Source organism: Oncorhynchus mykiss, chromosome 5 (assembly GCF_057628025.1).
Source record: "Oncorhynchus mykiss isolate SJ-2025 chromosome 5, ASM5762802v1, whole genome shotgun sequence".
Taxonomy (NCBI): Eukaryota; Metazoa; Chordata; class Actinopteri; order Salmoniformes; family Salmonidae; genus Oncorhynchus; species Oncorhynchus mykiss.
Genome location: NC_143026.1, coordinates 16,923,917 through 16,946,175, shown reverse-complemented (window position 1 = coordinate 16,946,175; position 22,259 = coordinate 16,923,917). Strand labels below are relative to the sequence as shown.

The following is a 22,259-nucleotide window of genomic DNA, read 5'->3' as shown; positions in this document are numbered from 1 at the left end:
CAGAGTTTGTACCTTCAAACACATGCGCAGGGCAGTTGAATTGGGTACACCTACCGCCAACAGCCCGAGACAAATAAAAAGGCTTTATAGGTGGGTTTTTTACAGAAATGTTTGGCAATTGACTTGGAGATCGACCAGTACATTGCGATCGACTGGTTGGTGACCACTGCTCTAGAAAGTTGAGTGAAGTTCAATCTCGCGCTTCTCTCTGTGGGCTGTTATTTCTCTCTGTGTCCCGCATGCACACAGTTTAGAGGGAACATTGCCTCTGAGCACATTATTCTGTCTCTCTCCATCACGCTTACTCTAATTTTCTCTCTCATTCTCTCCCTCATTCTTTCTCTCGCTCTCTCGTTCATCTGGAATGTCCAGTCCTCCCCTCCAGCCATTGTCTGTTGGTTAAAGGGCATTGTTGTTGGTGTGTGTGTGTGTGTGTGTAAGAGAGAGATAGTGAGTGTGTGTTGAGAGTTGCAATATTGGTTCACACACACACACACACACACACACACACACTCACACACACACACACACACACACACACACATTGAAAGTGAGGTACAGTATTGGAGTCATTGTGGTGTCTAAAATCTAGTTAAATTGCATTTGTCACATGCTGAAAAAGGTGTAGTAGACCTTACTGTGAAATGCTTACTTACAAGCCCTTAACCAACATTACAGTTTCAAGAGTTAACCCTTGTATTGTCTTAAGGGTAAAAAATGACCTGCCACTATGTTTAACAGAGAAAAGACCCTAAATTATATTTTTTCAACTTAACATTTTATTACTTTTCATAGAGTGACCCCAACATTAGAAAAAGGGAAACATCGCCTCATATTTCCATGAAAGCTGTACACCACCAGGGTACAAAGATTGTCTTAGGGTCATTTTTCACCCGGCAGTTATAAAATAATTTACACACCACAAAAACCATAAAGACACACACACACACCCCCACACACACACTGAGAAATGTAGATTATGTGTGCTACTGATTGAACTAAAAAAACTTTATTGTGCAGGTGCAGCATCTCCCCTCCACGACCTCACATGACTCAAGTTCACAGACATAATAAACAACATTTCAGACAAAATAAACATTTATTGAAAGCATTGTTTACTAATGAGGAATGCAGTCAGAGGCTATAAAGGTGCTGCAGATGACAGTCCCCCCAGTTCTCTCTTTGCTGAAGCCATGAGTGCACGTTTCAGTGCCCAACAGGTCGTAGATCTGACTTTTTCAGATGTCCAGGAGGAACAAGAGAACAATGATTTAGAAGAGGAGGAGGTATCTGAAGAAGAAGATGAAGAAGAATATAACCCAGAGCACGATGCATCATCTCCAGATGAAGAAGAAATCCCCCAAGCTGAAAGAGAGACATTTTTGTCAAAGAACAGCAAAATAACATGGTCCTTGTCAACATATGACAACCAGGGCAGGATGGCAGCACAAAAAGTCATAAGGATGACCCCAGGGCCCACAAGACATGCAGTTGCCCATGCCCAGGACATCTCCTCAACATTCTACATGTTCATCACACCAGCCATCGAAAAAATCATCCTGGAGAAGACAAATTTGGAGGGTTTCTGTAAATATGGAGACAACTGTAAAAGGATGGATGAGATTGACCCGCAATGCCTACATAGGGCTGCTAATCTTAGCGGGTGTGTATAGGTCCCGAGGCGAGGCTACATGTAGTCTGTGGGATACAGAGAGTGAAAGGGCGATTTTCCGTGCCACGATGCCACTGACAGTCTTTCACACTTTCTCAAGAATGCTACGGTTTGATAACCGTGAGTCAAGACCTGCAAGACGTGTGAGAGACAAACTGGCGGCCATAAGAGAGGTCTGGGAGAAGGGGGTGGAGCCATAGGAGCGGTCTGGGAGAAGTGGGTGGAGCAGTAAGAGAGGTCTGGGAGAAGTGGGTGGAGCCGTAAGAGAGGTCTGGGAGAAGTGGGTGGAGCCGTAAGAGAGGTCTGGGAGAAGTGGGTGGAGCCATAGGAGAGGTCTCGGAGAAGTGGGTGGAACCGTAAGAGAGATCTGGGAGAAGTGGGTGGAGCCGTAAGAGAGGTCTGGGAGAAGTGGGTGGAGCCGTAAGAGAGGTCTGGGAGAAGTGGGTGGAGCCATAAGAGAGGTCTGGGAGAAGTGGGTGGAGCCGTAAGAGAGGTCTGGGAGAAGTGGGTGGAGCCATAAGAGAGTTCTGGGAGAAGTGGGTGGAGCCATAAGAGAGGTCTGGGAGAAGTGGGTGGAGCGTCTGCCAGACCTCTACAACCCTGGGCCTGAAGTAACAGTGTATGAGCAACTGGTTCCATTCAGAGGTACATTTTTATTTTCATATCTGTAATGTAAGTGATTTTTACTCTTCATTTTATTATGTATTGCAGTAATATCATTGGTTTATGTGATTGTTTTCTGTGACACTGGTACTAATTACTGATAGTAATCTCTTTTGTCAAAAGCTTGCTGTCCTTTTCGGCAGCATATGCCCTGCAACCCAGCAAAGTATGGCATCAGGATACGGGTTGCCTGTGACACACAATCCAGCTACGCTTGGAAGATGCAAGTCTACACAGGGAAGCCTACCGATGGAGGCGGGTTGTGCTTGATGTGACAGATGGACTGAGGGGGCACAATGTCACATGTGACAATTTATTAACCTCTTATGAACTTAGCCAGCAGCTCCTGAAGAGGAAGATCACTATGGTTGGCACAGAAAGAACAAGCTTGAGCTCCCCCTGCCTTCTAATCAAAGTTTGCCTTCACCCCCACCACCATTCTAGTTTCTTACCTCCCAAAGAGGAACAAGAATGTGGTCCTCCTAAGCACACTGCACAAAATGGCTGAGATTAGTGATCGTGAGGACAGGAAGCCAGCCATCATCCTGGACTACAACCACAACAAAGGAGGCGTGGACAATCTGGACAAGGTGATTGGAACTTACAGCTGCAGGAGGATGACTGCCCGCTGGCCACTGGTTATCTTCCATAACATCATTGATGTGTCCTTATACAATGCCTTTGTGATATGGAAGAATATCAACCCTACCTGGATGCCTGATAAGAGGAACAATAGGAGGGTGTTCCTGAAGCAGCTGGGAAAGGCACTTTCAAAGAAAGGAGTGCCTCCACCGCAAAGCAGCCTCTGCAGCGCTTGTGAAAGCTGTTCAGGGGGCTGAATCTTGTCCTGATCCACCTGATGCTGCAGCTGGGGCAGGCAAGAGGAGGAGATGCCAATTCTTCCCCCAAAGGACTGTAACACAAATACTATGTGCTGCACATGTGAGAAATACATCTGCAAAGTCCACGTACACACACTTACATACTGTCCTACATGTGCTAATTAGAGTTGATTGATTTATGTTCTTCACATTTTTGTTTTGTATCTATTATCTTATTTTATTCTTATGTATTGTTGTTGTTTATACACCTTGTGGGTGGAGACAATGGCTAAAAAAAATGGGAGGACTAGTAGTAGAATTCCTCATTGTACAGTACATAAGAATATATCACTATGTTGCCAAAAAAGTCCAAGACTGTTATTGTTTTCCTTCAATAAAATGCATTCAAAACTCCTTTCTGCACATTTCTGCCACTTTCTTAGTCTATACAAGTAATCTCTTGCTAAAAAATATTTGTACACCTATGCAGTACCTTTAGCAATAATAATAACAATAATAATAAACCTCTACTTTAGTAAAATAAAACAATTATGACAGGTGTGTCGTAATAAAAAGGAGTGGCGTCCACTGATTAAATACAGTCTTTCTGCACTGTGAAGAGGGAAAACCCAGATATTCACAAAGGTTGTGATGAATGACAGGTTGTTTCTTCATACAAAATAGATTTTGGGTTTAAAATTCAATTAAACTGCTTTATTTTAGGAGTTTAGTGAAGGCGGGTCATTTTTGACCCTTAGGACAAGGGGAGTATACAGAATGTTAAGAGTACACAAGGGTTAAGAAAATATTTACTAAATAAACTAAAGTAAAAAGAATAACACAATAAAATAACAATAACGAGGCTATAAACAGGGGGTACCGGTACCAAGTCAATATGCGGGAGTACAGGTTAGTTGAGGTAATTGAGGTAATATGTACATGTAGGTAGGGGTAAAGTGACTAATGCAAGATAATAAACAGCGAGGAGCAGCAGTGTAAAAACACTGGGGATCAATGCAAGTAGGCCGGGTAGCCATGTTATTAAGTGTCCAGCAGTCTTATTGCCTGGGAGTAGAAGCTATTAACCTCTCTGCGAGTAAGGCTAGTTTCCTGAATTTCCATCTGTCACACTCAACTTCAACAAAACAAACCCTAACCCTAATTTTATTTGTCACATACACATGGTTAGCAGATGTTAATGCGAGTGTGGCGAAATGCTTGTGCTTCTAGTTCCGACAATGCAGTAATAACCAACGAGTAATCTAACCTAACAATTCCAAACTACTACTTATACACACAAGTGTAAAGGCATAAAGAATATGTACATAAAGATATATGAATGAGTGATGGTACAGAACGGCATAGGCAAGATGCAGTAGATGGTCTATAGTACAGTATATACATATGAGATGAGTAATGTAGGGTATGTAAACATTATATGAAGTGCCATTGTTTAAAGTGGCTAGTGATACATTTATTACATCATTTTACATTATTAAAGTGGCTGGAGTTGAGTCAGTATGTTGGCAGCAGCCACTCAATGTTAGTGATGGCTGTTTAACAGTCTGATGGCCTTGAGATAGAAGCTGTTTTTCAGTCTCTCGGTCCCCGCTTTGATGCACCTGTACTGACCTCTCCTTGTGGATGATAGCGGGGTGAACAGGCAGTGGCTCGGGTGGTTGTTGTCCTTGATTATCTTTTTGGTCTTCCTGTGACATTGGTTGGTGTAGGTGTCCTGGAGGGCAGGTAGTTTGCCCCCGGGGATGCGTTGTGCAGACATCACTACCCTCTGGAGAGCCTTACGGTGGTGGACGGAGCAGTAGCTGTACCAGGCGATGATACAGCCCGACAGGATGCTCTCGATTGTGCATCTGTAAAAGTTTGTGAGTGTTTTTGGTGACAAGCCGAATTTCTTCAGCCTCCTGAGGTTGAAGAGGCACTGCTGCACCTTCTTCACCACGCTGTCTGTGTGGTTGGACCATTTCACTTTGCCCGTGATATGTACGCTGATGAACTTAAAACTTTCCACCTTCTCCACTACTATCCCGTCAATGTGGATGGGGTGGGGGGGGGGGGGGGGGGTGGGATGCTCCCTCTGCTGTTTCCTGAAGTCCACAATCATCTCCTTTGTTTTGTTGACGTTGAGTGTGAGGTTATTTTCCTGACACCACACTCCAAGGGCCCTCGCCTCCTTCCTGTAGGTCGTCTCGTTGTTGTTGGTAATCAAGCCTACCACTGTAGTGACGTCTGCAAACATGATGATTGAGTTGGAGGCGTGCATGGCCACGCAGTCGTGGGTAAACAGGGAGTACAGGAGAGGGCTGAGAATGCACTCTTGTGGGGCCCCAGTGTTGAGGATCAGTGGGGTGGAGATGTTGTTACCTACCCTCACCCCCTGGGGCGGCCCGTCAGGAAGTCCAGGACCCATTTGCACAGGGCGGGGTCGAGACCCAGGGTAATGACGAGTTTGGAGGGTACTATGGTGTTAAATGCTGAGCTGTAGTCGATGAACAGCATTCTTACATAGGCATTCCTCTTGTCCAGATTTGTTAGGGCAGTGTGCAGTGTGATTGCGTCGTCAGTGGACCTATTGGGGCGGTAAGCAAATTGGAGTGGGTCTAGGGTGTCAGGTAGGGAGGAGGTGATATGGTCCTTGACTAGTCTCGCAAAGCACTTCATGATGAGTGCTACGGGGCGATAGTCATTTAGCTCAGTAACCTTTGCTTTCTTGGGAACAAGAACAATGGTGGCCCTCTTGAACAGCAGACTAGGATAAGGATTGATTGAATATGTCCGTAAACACATCAGCCAGCTGGTCTGCGCATGCTCTGAGGACGCGGCTGGGGATGCCGTCTGGGCCTGCAGCCTTGCGAGGGTTAACACGTTTAAATGTTTTACTCACGTTGGCTGCAGTGAAGTAAAGCCTGAAGGTTTTGGTAGCGGGTCGTGTCAGTGGCACTGTATTGTCCTCAAAGCGAGCAAAGAAGACCGGTGGTTGTGCACACACATGCATGCATGGTTTTTACCTGCATGTATGTGTATGTTTATGTGTGTGTGTGTGTGTGTGTGTGTGTGTGTGTGTGTGTGTGTGTGTGTGTGTGTGTGTGTGTGTGTGTGTGTGTGTGTGTGCATGGTTACAGCTTTTCTGACAGTTTCTTCTAGCTTATATAACACAAGAACCCTAGTTGTGATATGGTGTGTGATACTGCGACCCAGAATCTATCTAGCTCCTGGCTGGCACTCTTTTATTTAGTAATGCCTGATCTGGTCAACCAATGCTTAACATAGATTACTGAGCTAAGAACCAACCCCTCAACACTACTGTTCAGCAACACTTCCTCATGTTGCAAAACCTTTTCTGTAGCACTCACTGTGACTGACAAGGCTAAATGACTTTAACTTTGGTGACCTAAGTTGAGTAGATATTATTAGGCAATGCAATTGTTAACTAACTACCTGGTACTAAATGTAGTGGTGTTTTGTTTTTATTCCAAAAGGAACACTAGTAATTCATAGGTTATTACTGTGTAAATACCATTTAACCATGTCATATCATGGTGAATACCTAGCATACCTGGATTGATAGATTTCTAACCAAGCTGAAGTATGTTTCTCCTCCTCCCTCTTTGATTTCTTCTCTCTCTGAAGTCGTGGGATATTTTCTTCCGGAATGCCAACGCTGGGGTGTCACCAGGCTCAGCCTATCAGAGCCCTCCTCCTCTGGGTGGTGCTACTCTGGAATTGGCCAACGCCCAGGCGATGGTTGAAGCTCAACCTAACATGGAGAAGTTAGTGGAGGACCATCTGGCTGTACAGTCACTCGTACGAGCGTACCAGGTACTGTAAACACACACACACACACACACACACACACACACACACACACACACACACACACTGAGTGTGGTTGCCCTGTATGTGTCTAGGTGCGGGGGCACCACATAGCCAAGCTGGACCCTCTGGACATCGGTGTGATAGACTTTGATGAGTCCCCAGTAATGCTGGGCTTGAAGAAAGTTGGTGAGAAATGTGCGCCTGCCTCATCTCGCTGCTGTGTGGCGCCAACTCTGATTCATCTTTCTGATTGATTGTCTTTCTTTCTTTTCCCTCTGTCTTCTCCCTTCCTTTCTTAAACAAAAATAATGACATCTTTTTTGCTTCTACTTTGTTTATATATTTTGTCTTTCACCTCTCTGTTTCCTCCCTCCCCTCTGCTCTCTTTCTCTGTTTTGTTTGTTTATTTATTTATTTTTTCAATTTGTTGCTCCCTCCTTCTCTCGGACCTGCCCCTCCTGCCCCCTGTAGATTCGGAGTCACCACGTGGCGCAGCTGGATGTTACATCCTGACCTTAGAGATCCTTTAAATTCTCTGTTTGGTAGGTCAGGTTGTGACTAGGGTGGGAAATCTATTTTTATATTTCTTTGTTGGCCGAGTATGGTTCCCAATCAGAGGCAGTTTATCGTTGTCTCTGATTGGGGATCATACTTAGGCAGCCCTTTTTCCCACCTTCTGTTATGGGATCTTGTCTTTGTGTGTTGCATGTGTTTGCACTCCTAGCTTTACGTTCGTTGAGTTGTTTATTGTTTTTGGTGGAACATTTCAAATGAAAGAAAATGTACACCTCCCACGCTGCACCTTGGTCTTCATTTAACAACAGACGTTACACTCTGGGCATCTTAGCTGGTCCTCCCTCCTCTGACATCATCACCTCCAGTGACAAATTGGGTGAGGAGAGGAGGGGAGGGGTTAAGGGGGTAATGGAGACTTCCATGATTTAGGCCTCAAATATGGTCTGTCACCACATCTAAAACCCTAACCCTACACTCCCATCCTCACCCTCCACATGGTTAAACCCACCTGTCACCCAACTATGGAATTCCCTTAGCCTCTACTATAGCATACAGTTGAAGTCGTAATTTTACATACACCTTAGCCAAATACATTTAAACTCTGTTTTTCACAATTCCTGACATGTAATCCTAATAACAATTCCCTGTCTTAGGTCAGTTAGGATCACCACTTTATTTTAAGAATGTGAAATGTCAGAATAATAGTAGAGAGAATGATTTATTTCAGCTTTTATTTATTTCATCACATTCCCAGTGGGTCAGAAGTTTACATACTCTCAGTTAGTATTTGGTAGCATTGCCTTTAAATTGTTCAACTTGGGTCAAACATTTTGGGTAGCCTTCCACAAGCTTCCCACAATGTGTTGGGCGAATTATGGCCCATTCGTCCTGACAGAGCTGGTGTAACTGAGTCAGGTTTGTAGGCCTCCTTGATCGCACATGCTTTTTCAGTTCTGCCCACCAAATTTCTGTAGAATTGAGGTCAGGGCTTTGTGACGGCCACTAAAATACCTTGACTTTGTTGTCCTTAAGCCATTTTGCCACAACTTTGGAAATGTGCTTGGGGTCTTTGTCCATTTGGAAGACCCATTTGCGACCAAGATTTAACTGTCACGTTCAGACCACGTTTGTCTTTATTTATTTGGTCAGGGCGTGAGTTGGGGTGGGCAGTCTATGTGTGTTTTTCTATGTTTTTCCATTTCTATGTTTGGCCTGATATGGTTCTCAATCAGAGGCGGCTGTTTATCGTTGTCCCTGATTGAGAACCATATTTAGGTTGCCTGGGTTTCAATGTTGGTTTGTGGGTGTTTGTTTCCTGTGTCAGTGTTTGTGCCACGCGGGACTGTTTCGGTTTGGTTATTGTTTATTGTTTTGTATTTCACAGTGTTCAGGCTTTTCTTATTAAAATCGTCATGAACACTCACCACGCAGCATCTTGGTCCGATCCTTACTCCTCTTCAGATGAAGAGGAGGAAATCTGCTGTTACATTAACTTCCTGGCTGATGTCTTGAGATGTTGCTTCAATATATCCACATCATTTTGCTTCCTCATGATGCCATCTATTTTGTGAAGTGCAGCAAAGCACCCACACAACATGATGCTGCCACCCCTGTGCTTCACGGTTGGGATGGTGTTCTTCGGCTTGCAAGCCTCCCCCTTTTCCCTCCAAACATAACGATGGTCATTATGGCCAAACAGTTCTATTTTTGTTTCATCAGACCAGAGGACATTTCTCCAAAAAGTACTATCTTTGTCCCCATGTGCAGTTGCAAACCGTACTCTGGCTTTTTTATGGCGGTTTTGGAGCAGTGGCTTCTTCCTTGTTGAGTGACATTTCAGGTTATGTCAATATAGGACTCGTTTTACAGTAGATATAGATACTTTTGTACCTGTTTCCTCCAACATCTTCTCAAGGTCCTTTGCTGTTGTTCTGAGATTGATTTGCACTTTTCGCACCAAAGTACGTTCATCTCTAGGAGACAGAACTCGTCTCCTTCCTGAGCGGTATGATGGCTGTGTGGTCCCATGGTGTTTATACTTGCGTACCATTGTTAGTACAGATGAACGTGGTACCTTCAGGCATTTGGAAATTGCTCCCAAGGATGAACCAGACTTGTGAAAGTCTACAATTTGTTTTCTGAGGTCTTGGCTGAGTTCTTTTGATTTTTCCATGATGTCAAGCAAAGAGGCACTGAGTTTGAAGGTAAGCCTTGAAATACATCCACAGGTACACCTCCAATTGATGTCAATTAGCCTATCAGAAGTTTCTAAAGCCATGATATCATTTTCTGGAATTTTCCAAGCTGTTTAAAGGCACAGTCAACTTCGTGTATGTAAACTTCTGACCCACTAGAATGGTGATACAGTGAATTATAAGTTAAATAATCTGTCTGTAAACAATTGTTGGAAAAATGACTTGTTTCATGCACAAAGTAGATGTCCTAACCGCCTTGCCAAAACTATAGTTTGTTAACAAGACATTTGTGGAGTGGTTGAAAAACAAGTTTTAATGACTCCAACCTAAGTGTATGTAAACTTCCGACTTCAACTGTACATGCTGCTACTTATAGCAGCTAGCCAAACTATATATATATGGCTGTGCTAGTGTTGCATATGCCATGGATAAATATCATGTGCCGACATTTTGTTTCAGTCATTCTCAGTCACGTTTAAGGAACAGAGTCAGATTGTCGTACTGTTAGTTATCTAGTTATCTCTACACATACTGTTACCTGATCACTCCTTCTTCCTGCCTTGGTAATCTCTAGGTAATGATCTCTTACAGTACACATACAGATGTCGGATCTTAATTTGACCTATATTGCCATAATGTTGCTTGATTTGTGGTTAGGCTATTAGCTGGTCAAAAGTATGCTACATGAAAAGTGCAATGCTCAAAATCAAATCAAATTTATTTGTCACATACACATGGTTAGCAGATGTTAATGCGAGTGTAGCGAAATGCTTGTGCTTCTAGTTCCGACAATGCAGTAATAACCAACAAGTAATCTAACCTAACAATTCCACAACTACAACCTTATACACACAAGTGTAAAGGGATAAAGAATATGTACATAAAGATATATGAATGAGTGATGGTACAGAACGGCATAGGCAAGATGCAGTAGATGGTATCGAGTACAGTATATACATATGAGATGAGTAATGTAGGGTATGTAAACAAAGTGGCATAGTTTAAAGTGGCTAGTGATACATGTATTACATAAAGATGCAGTAGATGATATAGAGTACAGTATATACATATACATATGAGATGAGTAATGTAGGGTATGTAAACATTATATTAAGTAGCATTGTTTAACGTGGCTAGTGATATATTTTTACATCAATTTCCATTATTAAAGTGGCTGGAGTTGAGTCAGTGTGTTGGCAGCAGCCACTCAATGTTAGTGATGGCTGTTTAACAGTCTGATGCTGTTAATATAACTGTGTGTTAGTGTGAGTTTTCAGTAAATTTATCTAAATCACAGAGCTAATATACATTTCCTGTGGTGCAGGTAAATTCTCAGCAACAAAAGAGTGATCAAATTAAGATCCCACATTTGTAAAACACTAATATTCCATAGTATCCATGTACATGCTAGAGATAAGAGAATAAAACATAAGGGTTCTTTTCTGGAATTCTCTTCTGGAATTCCCACATTGATGCCATCATGCAATCTGTCAGAACGTTCCACATGGAAATGTGTGTTTCCCCACCCCCACAACCCATGTAGGGTTAACTGCATGGGGGACTGGGGGTTAAAAGGTCTGACAATATCATGATGACGTTGGGGACTGGTCTTATTGTGCCACCTTGCTTTCTCACAAGGCCTTCACGTAAAACAACCCGTCATTGTCAGCACGCTATTCTAGTGACATTCACACAAACGATAGGGAAGGCAGTGAGTGTGTGTGTGTGTGTGTGTGTGTGCATGTGGGTGTGTGTACTGTCTGCATATGCGTGCGTGCGTGTGAGTGTGCACTGAAAGAGTTACAGAGTTCAAAAAAGAGTGATGACATGGAATGTACAGATAGATAGCCTATGTGGTGTTAGGGTCAATGAGTTCTCTTCAGCCCTTTGGTTCTGTGTGGCTCAAAACTGTTATTGTTGAGCTTCAGTAGACGGACTGATTGACTGGCTGGTTGACTGGCTGTCACTTTTAGCTGACAGGACACTCAACACCTTTGAGAAAATGCTAATGTGAAAATGTGAAGCAATATCCTGGTTTGAATGTGTGTTTAAGAGACATCTGTGGGTGTGCACCAGAATGTGTCTTGTCTGTGTGTGAGCATGTGCGCACGTGTGTCACTAACCCATGTGTGTGTACATTTCACTAACACGTATGTGTGTGTGTCTCTCTCTCTGTGTCCCCCAGACATCTCTGGGGAAAAGATAGACTGTATGATCTCACAGCTGGAAGTATGGACACACCTACTAGACTACTATACCCAGGATCCTATAATTCCTCTTGCTCCACTAGCCCCCATACTGCTGCAGCCTGATTCCAAACTGTCACCAATTCCCTACGTACTGGTTGACTGTGTCCCTAAGACTACACTCTCAGATAGAGAGGCCCACAGGATTCTTACGGCTGGGACAGGGGAAAGTCACTAAGCAGAGTGCCGTGTGCACAATACCCAGACAGCCGCATCTGGCGGGGTCAGATCTGGGTGGTCTGTCATGGGACGTTTTCATTTAGTATCTGTTGGGGTCGGCTTGGGGCGTGATTATATTTCCCCATATTATGTTATACCGAAGTTGACTGACTGAAAGGGAACGTAGCGTTATGACTATAACTACTGTTCCCTGAAGGAGGGAACGAGTTACAACACCTGTTTGGCCCCGCACCACCAGGTCCTGGGCTCGATGAAGAGTGGTATTAAATTGAAGGAATGAATCCGAGCCTCACGCTTATCATCTGTGGATGGCGGGGCTTCCAGCAAGGGGGGGAATTCATTAACCTTGTCAAGTGTGAATGTAGATCGCGATAGTGCGGCTCCCCATAGCATGTTGTACCTCGTTTCCCTCTTTTAGGGAACCATAGTTATAGTCATAACATTACGCTATAGTCATAATGCTACGCTATAGTCATAACATTACGCTATAGTCATAGCTCTACGCTACAGTCATAACGTTACGCTACAGTCATAGCTCTACACTACAGTCATAACGTTACGCTACAGTCATAACGCTACGCTACAGTCATAACGCTACGCTACAGTCATAACATTACGCTACAGTCATAACGCTACGCTACAGTCATAACATTACGCTACAGTCATACCGTTACGCTACAGTCATAACGTTACGCTACAGTCATAACGTTACGCTACAGTCATAACGTTACGCTACAGTCATAACGTTACACTACAGTAAAAGCGCTACTCTACAGTCATAACATTTCGCTACAGTCATAACGTTACTCTACAGTAAAAGCGCTACTCTACAGTCATAACATTACGCTGCAGTCATAACATTACGCTACAGTCATAATGTTACACTACAGTAAAAGCGCTACTCTACAGTCATAACATTACGCTACAGTCATAACATTGCGCTACAGTCGGAATGCTACAGTCATAATGTTACAATACAGTCATAACGTTACGCTACAGTCATAATGTTACACCACAGTCATAACATTACGCTACAGTCATAACACTACACTATGGTCATAATGCTACAGTCATAACGTTATGCTACAGTAATAGCGCTACACTACAGTCATGACATTACACTACAGTCATAACGTTACGCTACAGTAATAGCGCTACACTACTGTCATAGCATTACGCTGCAGTCATAGCTCTACGCTTCAGTCATAACATTACGCTACAGTAATAGCGCTACTCTACAGTCATAACATTACGCTACAGTCATAACATTACGCTACAGTCATAACATTACGCTACAGTCATAACATTACGCTACAGTCATAACGCTACGCTACAGTCATAACATTACGCTACAGTCATAACGCTACGCTACAGTCATAACGTTACGCTACAGTCATAACGTTACTCTACAGTAAAAGCGCTACTCTACAGTCATAACATTTCGCTACAGTCATAACGTTACTCTACAGTAAAAGCGCTACTCTACAGTCATAACATTACGCTGCAGTCATAACATTACGCTACAGTCATAATGTTACACTACAGTAAAAGCGCTACTCTACAGTCATAACATTACGCTACAGTCATAACATTACGCTACAGTCGGAATGCTACAGTCATAATGTTACAATACAGTCATAACGTTACGCTACAGTCATAATGTTACACCACAGTCATAACATTACGCTACAGTCATAACACTACACTATGGTCATAATGCTACAGTCATAACGTTATGCTACAGTAATAGCGCTACACTACAGTCATGACATTACACTACAGTCATAACGTTACGCTACAGTAATAGCGCTACACTACTGTCATAGCATTACGCTGCAGTCATAGCTCTACGCTTCAGTCATAACATTACGCTACAGTAATAGCGCTACTCTACAGTCATAACATTACGCTACAGTCATAACATTACGCTACAGTCATAACATTACGCTACAGTCATAACATTACGCTGCAGTCAAGCGCTATGCTAGAGTCATAACGTTACGCTACAGTCATAACATTACGCTATAGTCATAACATTACGCTACAGTCATAACATTACGCTACATAAATAACATTACGCTACAGTCATAATGTTACACAACAGTCATAACATTACGCTACAGTAATAGCGCTACTCTACAGTCATAACATTACGCTACAGTCATAACGTTACGCTAGTCATAACGTTACGCTACAGTCATAATGTTACACTACAGTCATAACGTTACACTACAGTCATAACATTACGCTACAGTCATAACGCTACACTACAGTCATAACATTACGCTACAGTCATAACGCTACGCTACAGTCATAACGTTACGCTACAGTCATAATGTTACACTGCAGTCATAACGCTACGCTACAGTCATAACGTTACTCTACAGTCATAACATTACGCTACAGTCATAACGCTACGCTACAGTCATAACGTTACGCTACAGTCATAACGTTACGCTACAGTCATAACGCTACGCTACAGTCATAACGCTACGCTACAGTCATAACGCTACGCTACAGTCATAACGCTACGCTACAGTCATAATGTTACACTACAGTCATAACGTTACGCTAGTCATAACGTTACGCTACAGTCATAATGTTACACTACAGTCATAACGCTACGCTACAGTCATGACGTTACGCTACAGTCATAACATTACGCTAGAGTCATAACGCTACGCTACAGTCATAACGTTACGCTACAGTCATAACGCTACGCTACAGTCATAACGTTACGCTACAGTCATAACGTTACGCTACAGTCATAACGTTACGCTACAGTCATAACGTTAGGCTACAGTCATAACGTTACGCTACAGTCATAACATTACGCTACAGTCATACCGTTACGCTACAGTCATACCGTTACGCTACAGTCATAACGCTACGCTACAGTCATAACGCTACGCTACAGTCATAACGTTACGCTACAGTCATAACGTTACACTACAGTCATAACATTACGCTACAGTCATAACGTTACGCTACAGTCATAACGTTACGCTACAGTCATAACGCTACGCTACAGTCATAACGTTACGCTACAGTCATAACGTTACGCTACAGTTATAACGCTACGCTACAGTCATAACGCTACGCTACAGTCATAACGCTACGCTAGTCATAACGTTACGCTACAGTCATAACGTTAGGCTACAGTCATAACGTTACGCTACAGTCATAACATTACGCTACAGTCATACCGTTACGCTACAGTCATACCGTTACGCTACAGTCATAACGCTACGCTACAGTCATAACGCTACGCTACAGTCATAACGTTACGCTACAGTCATAACGTTACACTACAGTCATAACATTACGCTACAGTCATAACGTTACGCTACAGTCATAACGTTACGCTACAGTCATAACGCTACGCTACAGTCATAACGCTACGCTACAGTCATAACGTTACGCTACAGTCATAACGTTACGCTACAGTTATAACGCTACGCTACAGTCATAACGCTACGCTAGTCATAACGTTACGCTACAGTCATAACGCTACGCTACTGTCATAACGTTACGCTACAGTCATAACGCTACGCTACAGTCATAATGTTACACTACAGTCATAATGTTACACTACAGTCATAACATTACGCTACAGTAATAGCGTTACTCTACAGTCATAACATTACGCTACAGTCATAACGTTGCGCTATGGTCATAATGCTACAGTCATAACGTTGCGCTATGGTCATAATGCTACAGTCATAACGTTGCGCTATGGTCATAATGCTACAGTCATAACTCTATGCTACAGTCATGATGCTACGCTATAGTCATAACATTACACTGTGGTCATAATGCTACGGTCATAGCTCTGTGGCAGCCCCCCGCATTTGCCGGGCGGAAGTGGGCATCCAGCCAGGACGGGTTGTGCCAGCTCTACGCTCGAGATCTCCAGTGCGCCTCCGCGGCCCAGTGTATTTGGTCCCTGCTCCAAGCACCAGGCGTCCAGTGCATCTCCCCAGTCCGGTGAGACCTGTTCCGGCTTCACGTACCAGGCATCCAGTGTGTCTCCCCAGCCTGGTAAGCCCTGTGGCAGCTCCACGCACCAGTGATGATCCATGGCACGAAGCCTCCAGTGATGATCCATGGTCCGGTTCCACAGAAGCATAGATGCCCCCACCCGGACCTGGGGGTGTGGGGGGGGGGGGGGGGGGGGGGGTACTACTGTTACGCCCTGACCTTAGAGAGCCTTTTTATTTCTCTATTTGGTTAGGTCAGGGTGTGATTAGGGTGGGCATTCTAGGTTTTCTGTTTCTATGTTGGTGTGTTTGATTCCCAATCGGAGGCAGCTGTCTATCGTTGTCTCTGATTGGAAATCAGATATAAATTGTCAGTTTCCTTTTGGGTTTTGTGGGATCTTGTCTTTGTTTGTTGCTTTATGCACGACTAGCTTGACGTTCGGTTTGTGTTCATTGTTTTTCCCCGGTGTTACGTTTTCAAATAAAGAGAGAATGTATGCCTTCCACGCTGCACCTTGGTCCGGTCATTTATCATCCGACGACCAGCGTAACAATGTAGGCACCTGAGTTGAGCCATAAGGGAGACTAGGCATTTACCATCTCATTACCGCTATCAGATTAGGGGGCAATGCAGCCTGTTTTTTGTCCCTCCACTTTGGTTCTGAAATCACCATCACCCACAAATGAACTTGTCATTTTTGCAGATTAAGTGTTTGAGCTACTAATGTATCAATATTTATAATTTACAAATTAGCTATGACATAGCCAATGAATATATAGCACAACTATAAAGGATTTCAGCCCCATCTCTAAATCGGATGTTGGATGTTTTTATGGAGTTCTTGCAAAAATGTTTGCTGTCCTCGTTATGAAATTATCAACTTTACCCTGTATATCTGAAAATGACCATATTGTTTAAACCTCTAGAGGCGATGTCTGTGCCCCCACGGAAATCTAATAAGCAGTAACAAAATAATGACAAAAGAAAGTATGTTTAAACTAGAGATATGTTGTTTTGCATGGGCTGTGTATCAATCCACCGCATCCACCAAATGTAGCCTTCCACATCTGCGGTGGAAGGTGGCCGAGCTACAGCGGTGTTCGTCAGACCATGAGACATCGCGAAAATCGGTCTTCTCACGAAAACATCTGTAGCATCTGATTAGTTTGTTCTACACACTAATATGAGCCCCTATGGAAAGATGAGATGTTTTTCTCTAGGACGCCCACAAGCCTCACAAGACTAGTCTGAAGGTAGCCGTACCAGCTTTTAAAAAAACTAATGGAAGTATATATGGAGATTGTTTAGTGTCCATTTAAAAAAAAATGTATATATATATTTATATATATATATATATATATTGATCTTTCTTGTATTGCTCAGATATAGGACAGACATTTTAAAACAAACTTCCTTTTGATGATTTTTTTTTACATGCATGAATTTGTTATTCAATGTATTTCTATGGGCTAATAGCAGAAAGGTCAAATTCAGTGTTTCATCAAACACTTATTTAAATACTTTTTTTATACTTAAAGGGGTTCTAAAATTCTAAATCAAATAGTTAAGTGATCCTCAGTTTGACCATCTTAAAACAATTCCACATGTTAGGATTCTCTGTGACATCCTATCAAGTGCACGCCATTGCCTGCCTCCATTTTGTATTTGCATCATCACTCACCCTTTCATTCCAGACAGGACATCATCCCTCTCTCCTGTTGCTATACCACTCTATAATAGAATTTCTAGAATCTAAAGGTACAGTATTCTAGAAGCAGAATTACATTTGTCACCTCTCTCTCCAACACCTTTCTCCATTTTAACATTGGTATTGTCTCTTCCCCCTCTTTCTTTTCAACTCTTCCGCTCTCTGTCACCTGATCCTATCCCTCCCATCTCTCTTGTGTCATGCAATAAACCTGTTTTTGTCCATCAAACTAATGCTGTGCCTCTATTAGCTTTTAACCAATCAATGCTGAGTTTTTTGGCTGTATGTTTAACTTAGATTCGAATAAAGTGTTTCTCTAGATATCAAGTAGGTTTGATGTTTATATTTGCCTTCCATCTCCATGCCCCCCCTCACTCTCCCTCCCTCCCTCCCTCTTTCTTCCTCTCTCTCTTTCTCGGATCACCACATCCTCTCTCCTGACATTATATTTTGTTTCTTCACCCCTATCCTCTGTCTCCATGGTGATGATGGCAGGGTTTTATGGTCTGGATGAGTCTGACCTGGACAAGGTGTTCCGGCTCCCCACCACCACCTTCATCGGGGGCAGCGAGAGCGTTCTGCCCCTCAGAGAGATCATAAGCCGCCTCGAGGTAAAGTAGATCCGCCGCATCGTATACAACACACACTTAGTCATTACTAACAAAAATAGCACACACATGCACACACTGACCTCACCTCTCTTTTCCTGTCCTGTAGATGGCATACTGTCAGTCTATTGGGGTAGAGTTCATGTTCATTAATGACCTGGAGCAGTGCCAGTGGATCAGACAGAAGTTTGAGAGGCCAGGTGTCATGCAGTTTACCCTGGAGGAGAAGAGGACCTTGCTGACCAGAATGGTTCGATCCACCAAGTATGTCTGTGTGTCTGTCTGTGTGTCTTTAAGTATGGTCATATGACACAAAAATAGAGTTCTTTGGCCACGCACACCAGTGGTGGGTTTGGCCTTCAAAAGAACAATGCAAATGCAGAAAATACCTCTTCCCTACTGTAAAATATGATGGTACATATTCGATATTATGGGGCTATTTTGCTTCCACTGGTCCTGGGGTCCTTAAGGTCAACAGCATCATGAGCTTTACCCAGTACCAGGACATTTTAGCCAGAAACCTGATTGCCTCTACCATGAGGCTGAAACTTGGCCGCAAGTGGATCTTCCAGCAAGACAATAACCCCCAACACACATCAACATCCACAAAGAAATTGTTACTTGACCACAAAATCAACATTTTGCAATGGCCATCTCTGCAGTCTCTGAACTTGAACCCCATTGAAAACCCGTGGTTTGAATTGAAGAGGGCAGTCCATAAGCGCAGACAAAGGTTATCAAGGATTGATTATGTATGGAGGAATGGTCTGTTGTTTTGAATTTATGTAACCTTCATTTAACTAGGCAAGTCAGATAAGAACGAATAGTTATTTACAATGACGGCCTACCCCGGTCAAACCCGGACGATGCTGGGCCAATTGTGCGCAGCCCCGTGGGACTCCCAATCATGGCCTGTTGTGATACAGCCTGGAATCAAACTAGGGTCTGTAATGATACCTCTAGCACTGAGATGCAGTGCCTTAGACTGCTGCACCACTCGGGAGCCCCTAAGATCAAACAAAATCTATTTTTCTGAGCAATTGTATTAGTATAAAATAATATAATTTTAATGTATTTTTTTTTACATACAATATAGATCAGTATTTGTATTATTTTATACAGTCTTTTTTGCTCTTTGTCAAGGGATCCAATAATTCTGGACTTCACTGTATAACTCTATGACTGGATTCTGGACTGGGTAAAATGAGGAGTGAGCGGGGCCTAACCTTGTATGACTTCCTGTTGGTCAGGTTCGAGGAGTTCCTCCAGAGGAAGTGGTCATCAGAGAAGCGTTTTGGTCTGGAGGGCTGTGAGTCTCTCATCCCGGCCCTGAAGACCATCATCGACAAGTCCAGCATGAACGGAGTAGAGAGCATCATCATGGGCATGCCCCACAGGTACTGTTACCATGGAAATGCCAATCACAGGCTGCCCCACACGTAGCGTCGCTACGGTAGTACTAGACACCGGTCTCAACCTACTGTTGTAGCTCTCCTGGTTGCTGGGTTCCCGGGAATATTCACAGTTTCCATTACAACTACTTGTTCTTTACTGGAAAAGCCAGATAGATTGTTCATTAGACCTGTAACATTTACTATACTGTACATGAAAGCTAAAAGTCTATCGTAGTTTCTCTCTCCCCAGGGGGAGGTTGAATGTGTTGGCCAATGTGATCCATAAGGAGCTGGATCAGATCTTCTGTCAGTTTGACTCCAACCTGGAAGCTGCTGATGAGGTAAATTATACAGCCAGTAGAGAGCAAATCAAATATTTGTCACATACACATGGTTAGCAGATGTTAATGCGAGTGTAGCGAAATGCTTGTGCTTCTAGTTCCGACCATGCAGTAATAACCAACGAGTAATCTAACCTAACAATTTCACAACAACTACCTTACAAGTGTAAATTAATAAGAATATGTACATAAATATATATGAATGAGCGATGGCCGAACGGCATAGGCAAGATGCAGTAGATGGTATAGAGTACAGTATATACAGTGGGGAGAACAAGTATTTGATACACTGCCGATTTTGCAGGTTTTCCTACTTTCAAAGGATGTAGAGGTCTGTCATTTTTTATCATAGGTACACTTCAACTGTGTGAGACGGAATCTAAAACAAAATCCATAAAATCACATTGTATGATTTTTAAGTAATTAATTTGCATTTTATTGCATGACATAAGTATTTGATCACCAACAAACCAGTAATTCCGGCTCTCACAGACCTGTTAGCCCTGGTGACACAATGTGGAAACTCTCCTGGTAACACAATGTGGAAACTCTCCTGGTAACACAATGTGGAAACTCTCCCGGTAACACAATGTGGAAACTCTCCCGGTAACACAATGTGGAAACTCTCCCGGTGACACAATGTGAAAACTCTCCTGGTGACACAATGTGGAAACTCTCCCGGTGACACAATGTGGAAACTTTCCTGGTAACACAATGTGGAAACTCTCCTGGTGACACAATGTGGAAACTCTCCTGGTGACACAATGTGGAAACTCCCCTGGTGACACAATGTGGAAACTCTCCTGGTGACACAATGTGGAAACTCTCCTGGTAACACAATGTGAAAACTCTCCTGGTGACACAATGTGAAAACTCTCCTGGTGACACAATGTGGAAACTCTCCTGGTGACACAATGTGAAAACTCTCCTGGTGACACAATGTGGAAACTCTCCCGGTGACACAATGTGGAAACTTTCCTGGTAACACAATGTGGAAACTCTCCTGGTGACACAATGTGGAAACTCTCCTGGTGACACAATGTGGAAACTCCCCTGGTGACATAATGTGGAAACTCTCCTGGTAACACAATGTGGAAACTCTCCTGGTAACACAATGTGAAAACTCTCCTGGTGACACAATGTGGAAACTCTCCCGGTGACACAATGTGGAAACTTTCCTGGTAACACAATGTGGAAACTCTCCTGGTGACACAATGTGGAAACTCTCCTGGTGACACAATGTGGAAACTCTCCTGGTGACACAATGTGGAAACTCTCCTGGTGACACAATGTGGAAACTCCCCTGGTAACACAATGTGGAAAGTACATTTTTTTTACATTTTTTAAAATTTTATTTCACCTTTATTTAACCAGGTAGGCTAGTTGAGAACAAGTTCTCATTTGCAACTGCGACCTGGCCAAGATAAGGCATAGCAGTGTGAACAGACAACACAGAGTTACACATGGAGTAAACAATTAAGTCAATAACACAGTAGAAAAAAGGGGAGTCTATATATACATTGTGTGCAAAAGGCATGAGAAGGTAGGCAAATAATTACAATTATGCAGATTAACACTGGAGTGATAAATGATCAGATGGTTATGTACAGGTAGAGATATTGGTGTGCAAAAGAGCAGAAAAATAAATAAATAAAAAACAGTATGGGGATGAGGTAGGTGAAAATGGGTGGGCTATTTACCAATAGACTATGTACAGCTGCAGCGATCGGTTAGCTGCTCAGATAGCAGATGTTTGAAGTTGGTGAGGGAGATAAAAGTCTCCAACTTCAGCGATTTTTGCAATTCGTTCCAGTCACAGGCAGCAGAGAACTGGAATGAAAGGCGGCCAAATGAGGTGTTGGCTTTAGGGATGATCAGTGAGATACACCTGCTGGAGCGCGTGCTACGGATGGGTGTTGCCATCGTAACCAGTGAACTGAGATAAGGCGGAGCTTTACCTAGCATGGACTTGTAGATGACCTGGAGCCAGTGGGTCTGGCGACGAATATGTAGCGAGGGCCAGCCGACTAGAGCATACAAGTCGCAGTGGTGGGTGGTATAAGGTGCTTTAGTGACAAAACGGATGGCACTGTGATAAAC

General features: G+C 43.2%; 1 protein-coding gene across 5 annotated transcripts in view; it reads left to right on the top strand.

Annotated features, from left to right (window-relative positions):
* The window catches only part of ogdhb (oxoglutarate dehydrogenase b), a 43,328-nt gene that overhangs the window by 9,056 nt on the left and 12,013 nt on the right, over positions 1-22,259 (top strand). For 3 of the 5 annotated variants that reach the window (XR_016495904.1, XM_090234009.1, XM_090234008.1), the window contains exons 3-8: positions 6,805-6,993; positions 7,083-7,176; positions 18,312-18,427; positions 18,534-18,688; positions 19,675-19,821; positions 20,054-20,159. Coding sequence is in view for 4 of the 5 variants with exons in the window: in XM_090234009.1 (XP_090090135.1) it covers positions 6,805-6,993; positions 7,083-7,176; positions 18,312-18,427; positions 18,534-18,688; positions 19,675-19,821; positions 20,054-20,159 (807 nt within the window). In the remaining variant the exon portion in view is untranslated. The remainder of the gene's footprint in view (positions 1-6,804; positions 6,994-7,082; positions 7,177-18,311; positions 18,428-18,533; positions 18,689-19,674; positions 19,822-20,053; positions 20,160-22,259) is intronic. The other 2 variants (XM_090234010.1, XM_036976933.2) reach the window with 1 other exon arrangement.